The sequence below is a fragment of the Manis pentadactyla genome, chromosome 14 (genome assembly GCF_030020395.1).
Source record: "Manis pentadactyla isolate mManPen7 chromosome 14, mManPen7.hap1, whole genome shotgun sequence".
In the NCBI taxonomy this organism is placed as follows: Eukaryota; Metazoa; Chordata; class Mammalia; order Pholidota; family Manidae; genus Manis; species Manis pentadactyla.
In genome coordinates this window covers 66,165,853-66,182,826 of record NC_080032.1, presented here as the reverse complement: position 1 = coordinate 66,182,826, position 16,974 = coordinate 66,165,853, and the positions used below count along the sequence as shown (strand labels likewise).

At 38.5% G+C, this 16,974-nt stretch overlaps 2 protein-coding genes across 3 annotated transcripts in view; one reads left to right on the top strand and one right to left on the bottom strand.

Moving 5' to 3' along the window:
• The window catches only part of LOC130680814 (alpha-2-macroglobulin-like), a 43,712-nt gene extending 27,541 nt beyond the window's left edge, over positions 1-16,171 (top strand). The window contains exons 23-36 of the mRNA XM_057492266.1: positions 353-436; positions 707-883; positions 1,096-1,183; positions 2,040-2,196; positions 2,530-2,604; positions 3,054-3,234; positions 3,995-4,218; positions 7,270-7,488; positions 7,657-7,784; positions 8,942-9,032; positions 9,678-9,746; positions 11,925-12,027; positions 12,801-12,842; positions 16,036-16,171. Of these exons, the coding sequence (XP_057348249.1) occupies positions 353-436; positions 707-883; positions 1,096-1,183; positions 2,040-2,196; positions 2,530-2,604; positions 3,054-3,234; positions 3,995-4,218; positions 7,270-7,488; positions 7,657-7,784; positions 8,942-9,032; positions 9,678-9,746; positions 11,925-12,027; positions 12,801-12,842; positions 16,036-16,058 (1,661 nt within the window). The 3' untranslated portion in view covers positions 16,059-16,171. The remainder of the gene's footprint in view (positions 1-352; positions 437-706; positions 884-1,095; positions 1,184-2,039; positions 2,197-2,529; positions 2,605-3,053; positions 3,235-3,994; positions 4,219-7,269; positions 7,489-7,656; positions 7,785-8,941; positions 9,033-9,677; positions 9,747-11,924; positions 12,028-12,800; positions 12,843-16,035) is intronic.
• Positions 1-16,974, bottom strand: part of KLRG1 (killer cell lectin like receptor G1) — a 67,630-nt gene that overhangs the window by 1,899 nt on the left and 48,757 nt on the right. Inside the window, exon 6 of one of the 2 annotated variants that reach the window (XM_057492264.1) lies at positions 9,678-9,811. The exons of the other annotated variant lie outside the window; for it this stretch is intronic. Within the exon in view, the coding sequence (XP_057348247.1) occupies positions 9,794-9,811 (18 nt within the window). The 3' untranslated portion in view covers positions 9,678-9,793. Of the gene's footprint in view, positions 1-9,677; positions 9,812-16,974 lie in introns of those variants that run through there. 2 annotated transcript variants of the gene reach the window in all.

Below are 16,974 nucleotides of genomic sequence, written 5' to 3'. Positions count from 1 at the left end.
GTCATTCATAAGCTAAAACTTGAAGCAAAAAAAATGCATTATCTTCATACAGCTATAAAACATTTTAAGAAGACCTCAATAGAATTAAATAAGCATGAATCACAGAAAACTGGTAGTCCTCTTTTGGACAGATGCTGTGCATTTAATGCAATGGATAATAAAAAAGGATAAGGCATAGCTTGGCAAGCCACACAATACCAGCAAATGTAAATTTGGAGTATTAAAATCAAGGTCATTTTTTAAGGAGGTAGCACATCTAAGGTGCATTCCCAAAACCACTGGCCTTGGGATTTTTCAGAAAAGTAGTCATCATAGATAATCTTCTTTGGATCTTACTTGTTTGTTTATCTAGATGTTGGGGTGTCTGAAAAATTGTCCCTGAAGCTCCCACCAAAAGTAGTGGAAGAATCAGCCAGGGCCTCTTTCTCAGTTTTGGGTGAGTCACTCTACGCCTAAAGAACTTGTGACAATAACCAACCCACTCTCCCCACTTTTTTCAAATCCAACTTTTAACTATACTTCATCTCTTCAACCTTTTTTCATATCTCTATTTTTTCCCTTCAATTTCTACTTGGTTTCTGGCCTGGCCCTCCATGCAAGTTATAACTCTTCCAAGCCAACTTTCGAATGACCTAAATATCGGAGTCTTGTTCTTAATGATATCGGCCTGTTACCAGTGTTCCAACGTCTCATCTTCCGTTTCCAGGTGACATTCTAGGCGGTGCCATAAAAAACACACAGAATCTCCTCCAGATGCCTCATGGCTGTGGAGAACAGAACATGGTCCTGTTTGCTCCTAATATCTATGTACTGAAATATCTGAATGAAACACAACAGCTGACTGAGGAGATCAAGTTCAAGGCCATCGGCTACCTCAGTACTGGTGAGTAAGGGACGGAAATCTCACTTTGTCACGGTAAATGTTCTCTGCACAAATAGGCTTAACTTGCTGGCAAGAAGATCACTGCTGCTGGGGGTCCCGCGTGCCGAGGCGGCCAGAGCGTACCAGTGCCCCGGGCTCGCACGTTTCGGGATCCTCTCCTTCTCTGATGTGCCGCTGCTCCTTCCTGGGCCATCAGAAACCTTCCATTCCAGGTTATCAGAGGCAGCTGAGCTACAAACACAGAGACGGCGCCTATAGTGCCTTTGGGGACCAAAATGGCCGGAAGCAAGGCAACACTTGGTAAGAAAAGGGTTTTATGTGCCAGACTTTGTACATGTATTGCTACTCATTCCTCAGGGAACCCTACACATTAGATATTGGAAACTTCTTCTTATAAGGGTAGAAATGTATGCCCAGTGTTGAGTAAATGTCTCTAGATTACACAAATAGTAAGCAGCAGAGCTGAGACACATCTGAAGGTTTTCCTGCTTTGACTCCTACATCCATTTTTGTTCTTTCTCATATTAAGACCCATCATAAGTAAAAAAAAAAAAAAAAAAATGGCCACTTTATTTTCCAGCATCCAAGGGTGACCAGCAATGGGGACTAGAAAAGTTACCTGCGCTCTTCACACTATCTTGTATTAAATGACACTGGTCATCTGAGACAAAACACACAGGCAAACGAGAGGTTTGGGTGTAAAGGAGATTGGTGGAAGGAGAGGAAAGAAAGATGTGGGGGAAAGTTTAATTCTGCAAGGCAGAAAACACTGCCAAGAGGTTACTCCACATAGGAGGGTCTGCAGAAGAGGTGTTCCTCATCTAGAGTAGAAAGGCAGCGAAAGGCAGAAAACCTAGTATGAGAGCAAACGTCTTAGTGAGCCACCGGAACACGGCAGGTGGAGCCTGGATCCTTGAAGCAACGAGAAAGTGAGCAAGGAGGGGAGGACCACTTAGAACCACACTGCCGAGGAGTAACAGCCAGCACAGCCTGAAGGAAGGGAGCGGTGTCGGGGATCAACAGATTGCCCCGCTACGAGCAGTCAGAACGCTGACTCTCATGAGTGTTGAGAGGGAGCCCAAGAACCTGTGCCTGTGAGGTGAAGGGGCTGCATGGAAATAAATGGCCTCGGCACCCACTCTTCCTCCCCCGCCAGGCTCACGGCCTTCGTGCTCAAGACTTTCGCCCAGGCTCGAACCTACATCTTCATCGACGAAGCACACATTACCCAAGCCCTCGCCTGGCTCTCCCGAAAGCAGAAGGACAATGGCTGTTTCAGGAGCTCTGGGTCACTGCTCAACAATGCCCTTAAGGTGAGGGCTTTGTAAGCTAGGTCTGAACCTCCTGGCCTTCCTAATGGTAATTTGTCCAAGGGTGCAGGCATATTAGAAGAAGGTACACAGGAATCCCTAAAGGAAAGGACCAGGAAGTAAAGGAGGGCAATGATATGGGAGAATAAACCTGCATGCCGCTGAGGAAAACGAAGTGGAATCATGGGGGGAAATGGTACTTCACAGAGTGGAGACAGACATAAATGAGAGGAACTTCCAGGGAACCAGGCAAGAGAAACAGCTGACCATGAGGAGTGGTCACCTTCACAAGGCCTTCAGAAGTGGAAGTAATCTCCCTCTCCCTCTTGTATCCAGGGTGGCGTGGAAGACGAAGTGACCCTCTCTGCCTATATCGCTATCGCCCTTCTGGAGATCCCTCTCCCTGTCACAGTAGGTACCGCATCACTTCCTCAGCTTCCCAGACTGCTAAGAAACCAATGACCTGTGGTTATAATCGTCCTTTAAATTTCCACCTGCACAATACTAATGCATTTGCCAAAATGATAGAGACTTTGATCAATTCATCAAAGATTCACTTGCTCAGTAAGGACCTAGACTATGTGCCAAAGTTATCCTAAAGCATACGGTCTCCCACACCTCACCCTTATCCATTTCATCTTAATTAGAAAGTAATTTTTTTTTAAGAGTGAATTCTATTATGGGCTTTTTACCACGACCAAAAAAGAAGTGAGTTCCAAAAAGATGGACAGGGAATGGATAGATAGATGGATGGATCTGGAAAGCACTCGTTCCCCTTATCCTATGGTATTTATGTTTATTCCAGGACCTGCTAGGATCCCCGTCCACATGACTCAGATGCCATTGCTCTCCCTCCACAGCACCCTGTTGTCCGCAGTGCCCTGCTCTGCCTGGAGTCAGCTTGGACAAGCACACAGGAAGAGGTCCACGACAGCCATGTCTACACCAAGGCACTGCTGGCCTACGCCTTTGCCCTGGCCGGTAACCAGGACAGAAGGAGAGAGATACTGAAATCACTTGATAAGGAAGCTATAAAAGAAGGTGAGAGCACACGTTAATTTTTTTTCTCCCTACCCACTCCCACTAGATGGAAAAGGAGAATATTGAATTTCTGAAAATTACCTCCCTTTTTGGTCTACACCACTATAAATGCTGACATTTTTATGTAAACTCACCCACTAAGAGATTGATGCTCCTTTTGCATACAAACTTTCCCTGACATATCTTGTTATAAAGAGAAGAAGACATGTAAAAGTAGTATCATAGGAGAACTCGGTGTTTCAATCTCCCCTTATTTACAAAAATAAATGTAGTTGACATTTATACTTTCTTTATGGTACATGAATATATATCAGGGTGAGAAGAAGCTACTAAGAGTCATAGCAAAGACACTGTTACCTATAATAAGAGCCTCCATATTTTACTATTTCTAATACAACTCTCTGAAATTAAGTGGTAGGTTTTATATCTCATTTCAACTAACCCTAAACGATGACCAGATCATTTAAGGTTGGAGGGGAGGTACCAACCAGTGAGGAAATCCCTACTAACTCTACCAGAACAATATTTGCAATAGCAGATCAATTCATAACTTATAAATTTCTGTCCTCAGTATTTCCCTCAACCACATAAGATAATATCAATTTGAGACTTTTATTCTGGAATCATTAATCTAGGGATATTATGTTTGAAGCAAAAAGCTTGCTTCAACTTTTGTTAATTTCTTTCTTTCTAAATATAAACTTACAGCCATACATTAAACAGCAGTAGTTTTCATTCTTCCTTCATTCTTATCCTCTAGACAATGTAATACATTGGGAACGACCTCAGAAACCTGAGGCACCAGAGGGGCATTTATACCCACCGCAGGCTCCCTCCGCTGAGGTGGAGATGACATCCTACGTGCTCCTAGCTTACCTCACGGCCCAGCCCGCCCCGACCCCAGAGGAGCTGACCTCTGCAACGCACATTGTGAAGTGGATCACAAAGCAACAGAATTCTCATGGGGGCTTCTCCTCCACCCAGGTCAGGAGTTTGCCCAGGATTCTTCCCCTTTCGAGTCAGGGTGCAGCTGGGAGGCTTGGAGAAGAGATGAATGAGTAATAACAGGAGGAGAGAAAAAGGAGAAGAGCACATGAAACAAGGGAAAGCTTGTTTATGATTATTTTGAGTCTGTAGGAAATAAGGAAAAGAGCCTAAAATTAGCTGTCCCAAAATGAGTTGTTCTAGTCCCTATGCCTGCGGACTAGAGTTCTCTCCATACCTTACTTACTAAAGGAGGGTTGCACCACACCACGTTTTGATCAGGAACTACAACCTTAATTTACGGAAATGACATAAATTCTGGAAAGTCTAGAATCCTAGAAGTAGTCTGTTAAACTGAGAGGCAGATTGCCTAAGAAATGATGTATGTACCAAAGGGACTCATTCACATCTTCATGTGTCCACTGAAGTAAGCATCTCTTAAGCTTACTTATAAATTATCCTAAAGTGAAAACTGTTTTTCCCTCCTCTCAACACTTCTGACACTAGGAGCTACCTCTAGTTAGCCCAGACCGCATAGGTCAAGGGCTCAGTCCCAGAAGTCTGCCCCCACTTCAGATGCCAGTTGCAAGTCCAGGTCCCCTGCACTTCTGACCAACCAGCTATAAATCAGGCATTCCCATGACCTCCTCCTTGAGTTTGATAATTTGCTAGGATGCCTCACAGAACTCAGGAAAGCATTTAACTAATACAGGCACACCTCGTTTTGTTATGCTGTGCCTTACTGCACTTCACAGACATTGCATTTTTTACAAATTAAAGGTTTGTGGCAAGTCTATAAGCACCACTTTTCCAACAGTATTTGCCCAATTCGTGTCACATTTTGATAATTTTCCCAGTATTTCGAACTTCTTCATTGTTAATATTTGAATTAATGCATCTCTTGATAAAAACTTTCTATGATGAGGAGTTGCTTTTTATGGAAGAGCAAATAAAGAGGTTTCTTGAGATGAACCTACTCCTGGTAAAGATGCTGTGAAGACTGTTGAAATTACCATAAAAGATTTAGAATATTACATAAACTAAGTTGATAAAGCAGCAGCAGAGTTTGAGATGACTGATTCCAATTTTGAGAGACATTCTACTGTGTGTAAAATGCTATCAAACAGCATCTCATGCTACAGAGAAATCATTTGTGAAAGGAAGAGTCACTTCATGTGGCAAACTTCACTGTTGAATTACTTTAAGTAATTACACCTTCAGCAACCACCACACTATTCGATCAACATTTAGGGAAGACCCTCACACCAGCAAAAACATTAAGACTCACTGAAAGCTCAGACGATAGCATTTTTAAGCAAAAATAAGTATTTTTAAATTAAAATATGTACATTGATTATTTTTAGACAGCATGCTTTTTCACATTTAACAGACATTTAAAGTATAGTGTACATTTAAAGTATAGTGTAAACATAATTTTTATATGCACTGGGAAACCAAAAAATTCATTTGACTTACTTTATTGTGATATTCGCTTTATTGACGTGGTCTGAAACCAAACGGGCAAATTCTTTGAGGTGTGCCTGTACCAGTTTATTATAAAGGACACACGCATGAAAAGATGCATAGAGCAAGGTATGTGGAAAGGGGGTGCAGGGCTTCCATCCTTCTCCAAGCACACCACCACCCAAGCACCTGGAAGCTCTTGGAACCCATTGCTGGGTTACATACATACATACATAGGCATGACTGGCTAAATCATTAGCCACTGGAGATTAACTCAATCCAGGCTTAAAGTTTTAATCCTCCAATCACAAGGCGGTTCCTCTGCCAACCAGCCCTCATCCTCCGAGAGTCACCTCATTAGCATACAGGAAGACACTCATCCCTCCAGAGGTTCCAAGGGTCTTAGAAGCTCTTGTAGCAGGAGCCAGGAGCAGAATCCAAACATCTATTTCTTATTATGCCACAGATTCTCTTTGGATTTTCTTTAAAGTAACACAAACTCACGCTTCCTGTCTCCATTCCCTACACTTGAGATCAACCAGGACTGTAAACCATTAACTTTATCATCCCGACACATCTAGTCCTATCAAATATTATTTATAAAAAATACCTGTAACATAATACCTTGTCATTTCCACTTTCTGTATTCTGAGTGTACATTGTAGAATATATCATCAGAGAAGTGTGGCAAAAAATGATGGACTTCTCTAATGGAGAGATGAAATATAGAGAAATGAAAATGTCAATTACCCGTGTACCTCATTTGCAGTTCACCTCATCCCCTCCGTCTTCCCTCTGAAATGGATGATCTTCATTATGATATTGAAACACCCTCTCTCCATGTTGGCTTTCTCTTTCGACACTATTGTCTGAGTGACAGTGTCAAGACTCCTTTTTTTTTTAATTTTGGTATCATTAATGCACAATTACATGAGCAACATTATGGTTACTAGACTCCCCCCATCATCAAGTCCCCACCACGTACCCCATTACAGTCACTGTCCATCAGCATAGTAAGATGCTATAGAATCACTACTAAAGACTCATTTTTAATAAGAAGTAAATAGTTCTAAAAAGAAAGATTCTCTAGGGCAGGAAGTACATTCCTATAGAATAGTATCAATAAAGAGTGATAGACCCTAGGGAGGAGTGGAATTATATAAATTTTTCCTTTTCTTTGATTACAGTGCAGATCAGAGACCAATACCTGTTGATCGCCTTCAAAGGCACACTGAAAGTAAAAGTTTGGTGATGAGAGAGAACAAGACTATAGTTTTGTGGGAAGATGGTGGGTGTCAGAGCAAAGCAAGAGGAATAGCAAGTCCTAGGTGACGGGCTTCATTCATATATACATTTCCCACTTGCTGTGAGAGAACTTGCAAGCTCTAAAGTAAGCTGTGTCAGGAAATTATGTGAACTTTTTGATTCTGAGATATATCAAAGATTGAAATCAGTCGAAGTTTCCAGAGTTCAGATAATGAGGGAGAAAAGTCCATGACAGCTTTGTAATAGTAAAAATGGACTTTGGGAAAAACCCAAGCCCCCAAATTTGGCCCTATCCTGGACTTTCACACACCTCTCTTCTAGGACACAGTGGTGGCTCTCCATGCTTTGTCTATATATGGAGCAGCCACTTTTGCCAGAACTGGGAAAGCTGCTTCAGTGACCATCCAGTCTTCAGGGAAATTTTCAAAAAAATTCCAAGTGGAGAACACCAACCTCCTGTTACTACAGCAGGTCTCATTGCCAGACATTCCCGGAGAGTACACCATAAGTGTGTCAGGGGAAGGCTGTGTGTACCTCCAGGTAAGACCCTTGGGTAAAGGTGGAGAGATTCAACTATAAACCTTCCTCCTGAAAGTGGAAACCATTTATTCCTACCTGGGCAATAAAAGGGCAAATCAGGAGAAACGAAATTGACAGATTAACGGATTCTGTGGACTGGAAACTATTTCTATTCATAATATCCCACAGACAGCTCTGAAATACAATGTTTTCTTGGAGAAGAAGGAATCTGCATTCAATCTGCAAATACAGACAATACCCCAAACTTGTGACGGACCTGAACCCCACAGAAGCTTCCAAATCTCACTACAAGTCACGTAAGAATATCTGTCTGTATTATCTAGTTCCAAAAATAGTAGCTACCTAGAACTTTTGAGCACATAGATTCAAGGCCTAAAGGAACTCTCTTCATTAAGTTTCTGCCTTGTCAATGAAAAACTAAAATTAATGTCTTCACCAATGTGGACAATGAAGAGTTTACAGCTATGAGTTCAATTTTACTGCTTCCAGGATTCTTTTATTACCTGCCACCACTGTTGAAGAATATATAATTTCTTTCAGTAATACTTTAACATGGGCTCATTCTTCCTTATATCTAAAGGAAAGGCTCCCTAGTCTTTTTAAAATTCTGTCCTTCTACAGAAAAAGAATTTATAATTCACTAACACTCTTCAAAAGCTTTACTTGGCATAGAACAAGTAACTCTGGCTATATTATAAAATCTAATTGAGTCTCAGATTAAAAGAAAAAATAATATTCACAATTTGGTCCATCATCAATAAACAAATAAGTTAAATGTATAAGCAAAAAATACATTCAAGTAGCCACAGGGAATATAAATATATACATGGTCTCTTACCTAAAGGAGTCTTATAGCCTAGTTGTGTAGATAATTTTCACATTAAAAGAGATAATCATTTAATAATATGGGTAACTGTTGAACCACTGTATTATACATTGGAAACCAATATAAGACTGTATATCAATGATACTTCAATAAAAAAAGACAATCATTAACAAATGCTATATTTAGTAATGTATATAATATCAACACACTATGTTGCACATCTGAAACCAATACTGTATATCAATTACATTCCAATTTAAAAATACATATATATGTATATATATATATATATATATATATATATATATATATATATATGTTACAATATATATTTTTAAATGTATATTGCCAGATTCCACCCCCAGAGATTTAATTCAATATTTTTGGAGCTCTGTTCAGGCATCTATGTTTTTAATGAGCTCTACAGCTGATTCTGCTATACAGTCAGTTTTCAAAACAACTCATTTGACTGTTAAAGCTATACAGCATATTTCTGGGAATGGAAATATCACTGATGATAAGGCAGTAGTTAGGAAAGCTACATAAAGATGCGAGGGCTTATGCTGGGCCTTAAAGAAGGGCAGGAAGCAAAGCATAATGATACCTGTTTCTTCCCTGTGTCTATAGCTACACAGGGAGCCGCCCCGCCTCCAACATGGTGATTGTTGATGTAAAGATGGTATCTGGTTTCATTCCCCTGAAACCAACAGTGAAAATGGTAAGTAGATGCAAGATATTTGAATTTTCTACATCTCCAGCTAAAACCATACCAACAGCACCCTAAAAATGTCAACCTGTATCAAAGCAACACTGGCCCTAAACTAAGAAAATTTAATTTATTTGATACCAAGCATATGTTTAGCATTGTGCAAGATGCCAATACAAAAAATATAAGAAAGTTGTCTTAATTAACCTATAGTCTAGTTAAGAATATTAAAAAATGGGTAATTGAAGCCATCAAGTAACATTTCAGGGCAAGATATAGTTAAGTATCAAAATTGTTGGTATAGTCTTCAAATATGTGGGAATTCAGAGAAAGCTGAGATCAGTGTTAGAGAAAGATACATCCATAATCTCAAATGAATACTTTTCCAATTTGAGGATCATTGTCCCTTATCTTCAAACAAAAGCCAAGAATAGCTATTATTCAGTCATATGAAGGTTCAGTCTTGAATCTAAGTGTTGGTGTTCACAGTTTTCTATGCCTGTTCCCATTCCAGTGGACAAGTATCTCCAAAACCATTTAAAGGAGTTTAATCTTGGCTTTTTAAATAAAGATTTCAGTCCCACAGTCCACTTGCCTCTTAGCACTCAAGGGCTTCATTTATTCAGTAACACTGGTGATTTCTCTTATTTTCCTCAGCTTGAACTGTCTAGCCATGTTAGCAGGACAGAAGTGAGCAACAGCAATGTCTTGATTTACATAGAACAGGTAAGGGCCCTGCAGTCTTGCTTGACACATCCAGGTAGGTGATCTTTTTAGGTGGGTCTCTTCACCTGGGAAGGACATGATATGGGAAGAACAATCATAAGGGAGCTTTTGGAAAAGCACATATTTTCTGTTCCATTAGATAATCATTTAAATTCTCATTCCTCATTGCAGGCTTTCCTGGAACTTGGACTGTCAGAAATGAGGGTGTTTTGGGGAGGCCAGTGGAATAGATTTGTTCATATTAATATCAGAATATGAGTATTTCTGTTTACTTTAAGTAAACACTCTTTTTCACAAAAAGGCCTGGTCACCTAGAAATCCTGTTGAAAGTTGCAGATTAAGGACAGGAAATGTTCCCAGGGGTTGGTCAGTGATTATATCAGTATCACCTAACATATATTTATATAGAAAATTAGACAGATGATAGATTATTGATATGTATAGGTATAGATAGATGATAGACGGGTAGATATGTTGTTGGACAGCTGCATCTGGGGAGGTCTCTCCCTAAACCCTAGGTGAAACCTCAATCTGGACGGGGGAGAGTTCTTGACTCTGAACGAGAAATAATTCTTGAACAGGTCAGATGAGCGTAGGTAAGGAAGGAATTCATCAAAGCAAGAGTATCATGGAATAGCAGCTGACTTGCAGGCAGCAGAGAGCAAGGGAGAACAGAGGGAAGAAAGGGAAGTTCACTGAACTCCTGCTCAAAATGCAGCAGATTCCTTACCAACTCCTAAAGCCAGGGTCACCTGGCATCCAGTGTCCACTTGGATCTGCACAGCATGGGAACTAAGCCCCACCACCCCAGGATTTGCGGGAGCCACAGAGCACCGGATGGAGTGAGAATATGTTCTGAGAACTTCCCAAAGGCAAAGAAAGGAGATCTTTGGGCAGGCTACTGAAGAGTATGATCGTACAGCTGCAGTCCTGTCTGGGTCACCCAGGTGATGGGAACTTGCAAGCCCAAATCAGAGATCTTTGTAGCCCCTCCCTTCTTGTCTGAAGTAGAACAGAGAGAGGGAAGACTGTGTAAGCCTAGAAAATAGAATGAAATAGCAAAGTAACAGACGCTTACCACTGGAAAAATGCAGAGACAAAACAGTAAGTTGAGCAGTGAGAAGTCTTTATTTAAGGGAAAAAAAATAAGTACACACTCGAAGTAAAGGCAGTGTGGGCAACCTCAGAGAGGAGGTGCACTTAAGGGCTTGGGATTCTGTCTTTTATGGCTTTCAAGAATGGGGTAAAGGGCAGCCGGGATTTGGGGTGTGTGTAGGCTTGACATGTGGTCTCATGATGTCTTTCTCCAGTGAGAGACATTATGTCACCATCCACAGTCAGTCCTCTAGATATTCTATAAGATAAACTTAACACAAGGAATTTATCAATCCTGTTCTTCGCCAAGATAGTAGTTACCCTTAAGCACTGGGAACATATTATTTAGGACTGCTTGCCCTGTCTTAAGACAGGTTGTTGACTGATTACCAAAGAATATGTTAGGAATCTTACCTCTTAACTCCCTAGTTTTTAAAATGGAATCTTAGCCTTAAGATGGATGGCTTACTTTGATGTTTATATCTTGGCATTTTCATCATAGGCAGGAAAAAATAATCATGATGCTTGTCCCATGTCCCTGCCCTTACTCAGATAGATAGATAACAAGTAGGTATGATAGATATGCTATCAGTCTAAATGGATTAATCACAGTAAGTTTTATCACAGAGTAATGTGATTTCTTTAGCAACCCAAGAACACCACTCTGATTTTATACATATATCGTTTGCACTTTGAAAAATATCTGTTTTCTAGATATTTGGAAATATTAATATGGATAGAGTCAGCCTGCCAAGATAAGGAAGTTATCTCTTGCTATGAGCAGAGCCATGTATTAGGTACTATGGAGGAATATGAATTGTCTTGTTTAAAAGATTGATAAACTTTTCATTACTCTAAGCAATCCTTTCTCTAGTTCCACAGGTTCCTACTCTAAAACCCTTATTCCCATCCACAAATATAAGCAGTTAGGGAGCACAGTTGGTTGGAGATTGAATGCTATTAGCTAGCTAAGAATTGTTTTTCAAAAGATAAAGACTGAATCATGTCTAATCCCATTTATAATTGCACCAGATGCAGATGAGGCCTCCCTGATTCTGGATCATCTCCCCTTTCCTTTTCCAGGTTAGCAGTCAGGCACTGAGTTTTTCCTTCACTGTTACGCAAGACATCCCTGTAAGAGACCTGAAACCTGCTATTGTGAAAGTCTATGATTACTATGAGACAGGTGAGTAAAAGAGAACTAAGAACCCTAAATACAAACTCTCAGCCCATAATAAGGGAATTAGAGTGTGATAGACATTTGTGAGTAAGTCCTGGTTTCAACATATTCTGTCATCCATACTTTTTGCCTGTTAACTTAGCCTACAAATACCACCTAAAACATAAACCTACCAATCATGCAAATTGATCCATGGTACTAAGAGTTTTACAAGAAGTATCTACAGATAAAGAGATATATAAACCTCCTTAAAAAGCTACATAACAATGAAAACAAATAAATAAAAGCCTAGAGAATTATACAAATAATTACAGTAGGAAGTTAGAAATGGGGAAAGAACTATATAGCCTGAATGGTCACTGGAATCACAGAAAGTAAAATTAAAGTTGGAAGATACAGGGTGGGTATTATTCTGATTATTGGAGAGGAATATGATGCATGAAAGTATCATGAAGGAAAAAAGAAGCAGATATTGAAAGACAGCTGAAAGGACACATACCTACAGTTATCCCTCTTGTACTATAGTATGAATGAGCTTTTATTTTTCCCCCAGAGAATGAGATTGTATCAATGTTGTTCAATTATGGTTATGTCCAATTATGTCAATCAAGAGTGGAAATTCCTTGACCAATTTTATCTATTTCCCCAGGGAGCTGACAATTCTGCAATGATGCATTTTCTGATCCAGTAGAGTTTGCAGTCTATGTCAAAGCCTCTGCATGAAACCTTGTCCCATTGAAGTTCCACTTCTTGAGCTTTTCTCCCATTGTGTCTTTTAGATGAAGCAGCTTTTGCTGAATACAGTGCCCCCTGCAATACAGGTAAGCAGTGTACACTCCATGTTGCATGCCTTTGTTTTGCTTTCAAAACCAATCCTCCGAAATATAAAGTCATCTACATCTCTTTTTAGTTAATCTCAGATTCCTTATACTGCATGATAACACAGAAGTATACATCTTGCGAGAGGAGCACTTCTCTCAAGGAAACCTCTAATTCCTTTATCAGAAGAGTCTCCATTTATTATAGGGTGGATATCTAATGGGACTCCTCAACTGTAGACACTTTGGTTTCCTTTAGCAGGCTGTATTATTCATATTCAGTTAGGATTATATTTAAGAAAAGGTACTAACCTTTCTTTAAATGTTTGGTAAAATTCACCTGTGAAGCTGTCTGGTCCTCAACTTTCATTTTCTGGAGTTTTTTAATTATTGATTTTGATTTCAATACTTGTAATCAGTGTATTCAGATTTTTCTATTTTTTTATGACTCAATCTTGGAAGGTCTATGTTTCTAGGATTTATGTATTTCCTCTCAGTTTTCCAATTTGTTGGCATATAGTAGTCTCATAATCCTTTGTGTTTCTGTGGAGTCAGTTGTAATTTCTCCCCTTTCATTTCTGATTTCATTTATTTGGGCCCTCTCTTTTCCTTCATGAGTGTGACTAGAGGATCAGTTTGTTCATCTTTTCAAAGAACCAACTTTTAGTTTCATTGGTCTTTCCTTTTTCTTTTTTTAGTCTCTATTTTATTTACTTCCGCTCTAAACTATTATTTTCTTCCTTCTACTAACTTTGGGCTTTGTTTATTCTTCTTTTTCTAGTTCCTTTAAATATAAAGCTAAATTATTTGGGATTTTTCTTGTTTCTTGAGTTAGGCCTGTGTCACTTGTGAACTCCTTTCATAGAACTGTTTTTTCTATGTCCCACAGATTTTGGAAAATAGTGTTCCCATTTTCATTTGTATCAAGGTATACTCTGATGCTAAAACCAGACAAAGATACCACAAAAAAAAGAGGAAATTATAGGCCAATATCTCTAATGGAACATAGATCCACAATCCTCAACAAAATATTAGCAAACCAATTCAACAATATATTAAAAGGATCATACATCATGATCAAGTGGGATTTATTCAAAGGATGCAAAGATAGTTCACCATCTAAAAATCAATCAACATGATACACCACATATGATCATATCAACAGACAAAGAAAAAGCATTTGCCAAATTCAACATTCATTTATAAGAAAAACTCTCAACAAAGTGATTATGAAGGGAATATATACCTCAACATAATAGAGGCCATATAGGACAAAATCACAGCTAACATCATATTCAATGGTGAAAAGCTTTTTCTCTAAGATCAGGAACAAGACAAGGATGTCCACTCCTGCCACTTTTATTCAACATAGTACTAGAAGTCCTAACCACAGCAATCACACAGGAAGAAATAAAAGGCATCCAAGGAAGAAGTAAAACTATCACTGTTTGCTCATGACATGATACTATATGGAGAAAATCCTAAAGACTCCACCAAAAAACTATTAGAACTAATGAATTCAGTAAAGTTGTAAGATACAAATCTAGCATATGAAAATCGGTTGTGTTTTCATACATATCACAGCGTTCAGCTGTGATATGTATGAAAATTCCTTGATTTCAAACTATACTTTGTCATATACTACAAGATTCTAATTATCAAAATGGTATGGTACTGGCACAAAAAATAGACACATAGACCAATTGAATAGAATTGAAAGCCCAGAAATAAACCAGCACATGCATGGTCAATTAATCTATGACAAAGAAAACAATAATATACAATGGGGAGATGACAGTCTCTTCAAAAATGGTGTTGGGAAGACTGGACAGTATATGCAAAACAAACTACACCACTATCTTATACCACATACAAAAATAAATTCAAAATGGATTAAAGACCTGAAACCATAAAATTCTTAAGAGAATTTTACATAGGCAGTAAGCGATTTGACATCAGTCTTGGCAATATTTTTTTGGACCAGTCACCTCAGGAAGGGCCAGCAAAAGCTAAAATAAACAAATAGGATTATATCAAACTAAAAAAGCTTTTACATAATAAAGGAAACCAGCAACAAAACAAAAAGGCAACCTACTGAATGGGATTTGCAAATGTATTTGCAAATCATACATCTAATAAGGGGTTAATTACCAACATATATAAAGGGCTTATACACCTTACTATAAAAAACAAACAACCCAATTTTAAAAATGGGGCAGAGGACTGAATGGACATTTTTCTAAAGACATACACATGGCAAAACAAAAGATAAAAAGATGCTGAACATCCCTAATTGTCATGGAAATGCAAATCAAAACCACAGTGAGATATCACCTCACACTAGTCAGAAGGGCTAATATCAAAAAGACAAAAAAATAACAAGTGTTGGTAAAGATGTGGGGAAAGGGTAATCTTCATACACTGTTGGTGGGAATGTTAATTGGTGCAGCCACTATGTAACAGTATGGAAGCTCCTCAAAATATTAAAAATGGAACTGCCATATGATCCAGCATTCCACTTCTGAATATTTATCCAAGAAAATTAAAACACCAATTTGAAGAGACATACGCGGCATGTTTATTGTAGCATTAATTATAATAGCCAAGTTATGGAACCCAGGTGCCTATTGATAGGTGAATGGATAAAGAAGATGTGTTATATATATAATGGAATATTACTCAGCCATGAAGAAGGAAATCTTGCCATTTGTGACAATATGGATGGATCTAAAGAGTATTATATTAAGTGAAATAAGCCAGACAAAGACAAATGGTGTTTGATTTCATATATGTGGCATCTAAAACAAAATAAATCAATAAACAAAACAAACAAAGATACAAGAAATAAACAGTTGGTTACAGAGTGGGAAGGAATGGGGGATAGGCAAAACAGGTGAAGGGGATTAAGAGGCACAAACTTCCATATACATAAATATAAAATACGTAAGTCTTGGGGATGTACTGTACAGCATGGGGAATTTGTCAATAATATTATAATAATTTTGTATGGTGATCATAACTACACTTACTATGGGGATAATTTTGTAATGAATGAAAATATAGACTCACTATGAGGTACACTTGAAACTAATAGAATACTGTATGTCAATTATACTTTAACTTTTTTTTTTAAGAATTATATTCTCTCCTTGACAAGCCCTAAATCATCCTGCTTACTTTTCTCTTCTCTCCACAGACACAGAGCAAGGAAATGCTTGAGGCCCATATCAATAAACAAGGCTTTGTGGGAATCCCAAGAACCAGGATTCCAAAAGGACTGTTTTGTCTCCATAATATAGATGCTAACCAAGCTTAGTAAATAAATATATATTTCTAGAGAGCATCTATCATTGATTCCTTCTTCATTCAATGCAAATTTACTCTAAGCATTGCACCCTGTTATTTGCAATGAACGGATAATGACATTCTAATTGAGGTAATGCTGTGTAGTATAAAACTGGGAACAGTTCAAACAGATTTAATTCTGCAGAACCTCAAAGTATTCAAAATAACTTAATGGCAATCTGAGAAAATTTTACCCCAAAAAAATTTTTTGACTGGCAGTTTAGTAACAAGAAGAGTATAAAGTATATCTGGGTGGAAACATTTTTTGCAAAGGCATAAAGAATGTACTTTATGCCAGGTAAAATGACTAACCTGACTAAATAGCCACTCCATGCTGCAGAATTCTAGAAGCTAATTAATTAATGTTATGTTAAGGTGGAAGATAGAAAATATTACAGCAATTTCACTGAATTAAGAATTAGTTGGCCTGACTTTTAGTGCAAAAACTGCTACTGACTTTGGATCAAACAACAACTAGCCTCTGGATATCAATTTCATGTATAAGAGAGTCTGATGTTATTGGAGAAGGGATAAGTAAGTATGGTAGCAAGACTTCTGAGGAGATAAGAAAATGTAGAAGCACAGAAAGAAATATAAGGTTGCCATGGCCATACAATGGGGAAATGACAGCCTATTCAACAGCTGGTGTTGGCAAAACTGGACAGCTACATGTAAGAGAATGACACTGGATCATTGTCTAACCCCATACACAAAAGTAAATTCGAAATGGATCAAAGACCTGAAAGTAAGTCATGAAACCATAAAACTCTTAGAAAAAAACATAGGCAAA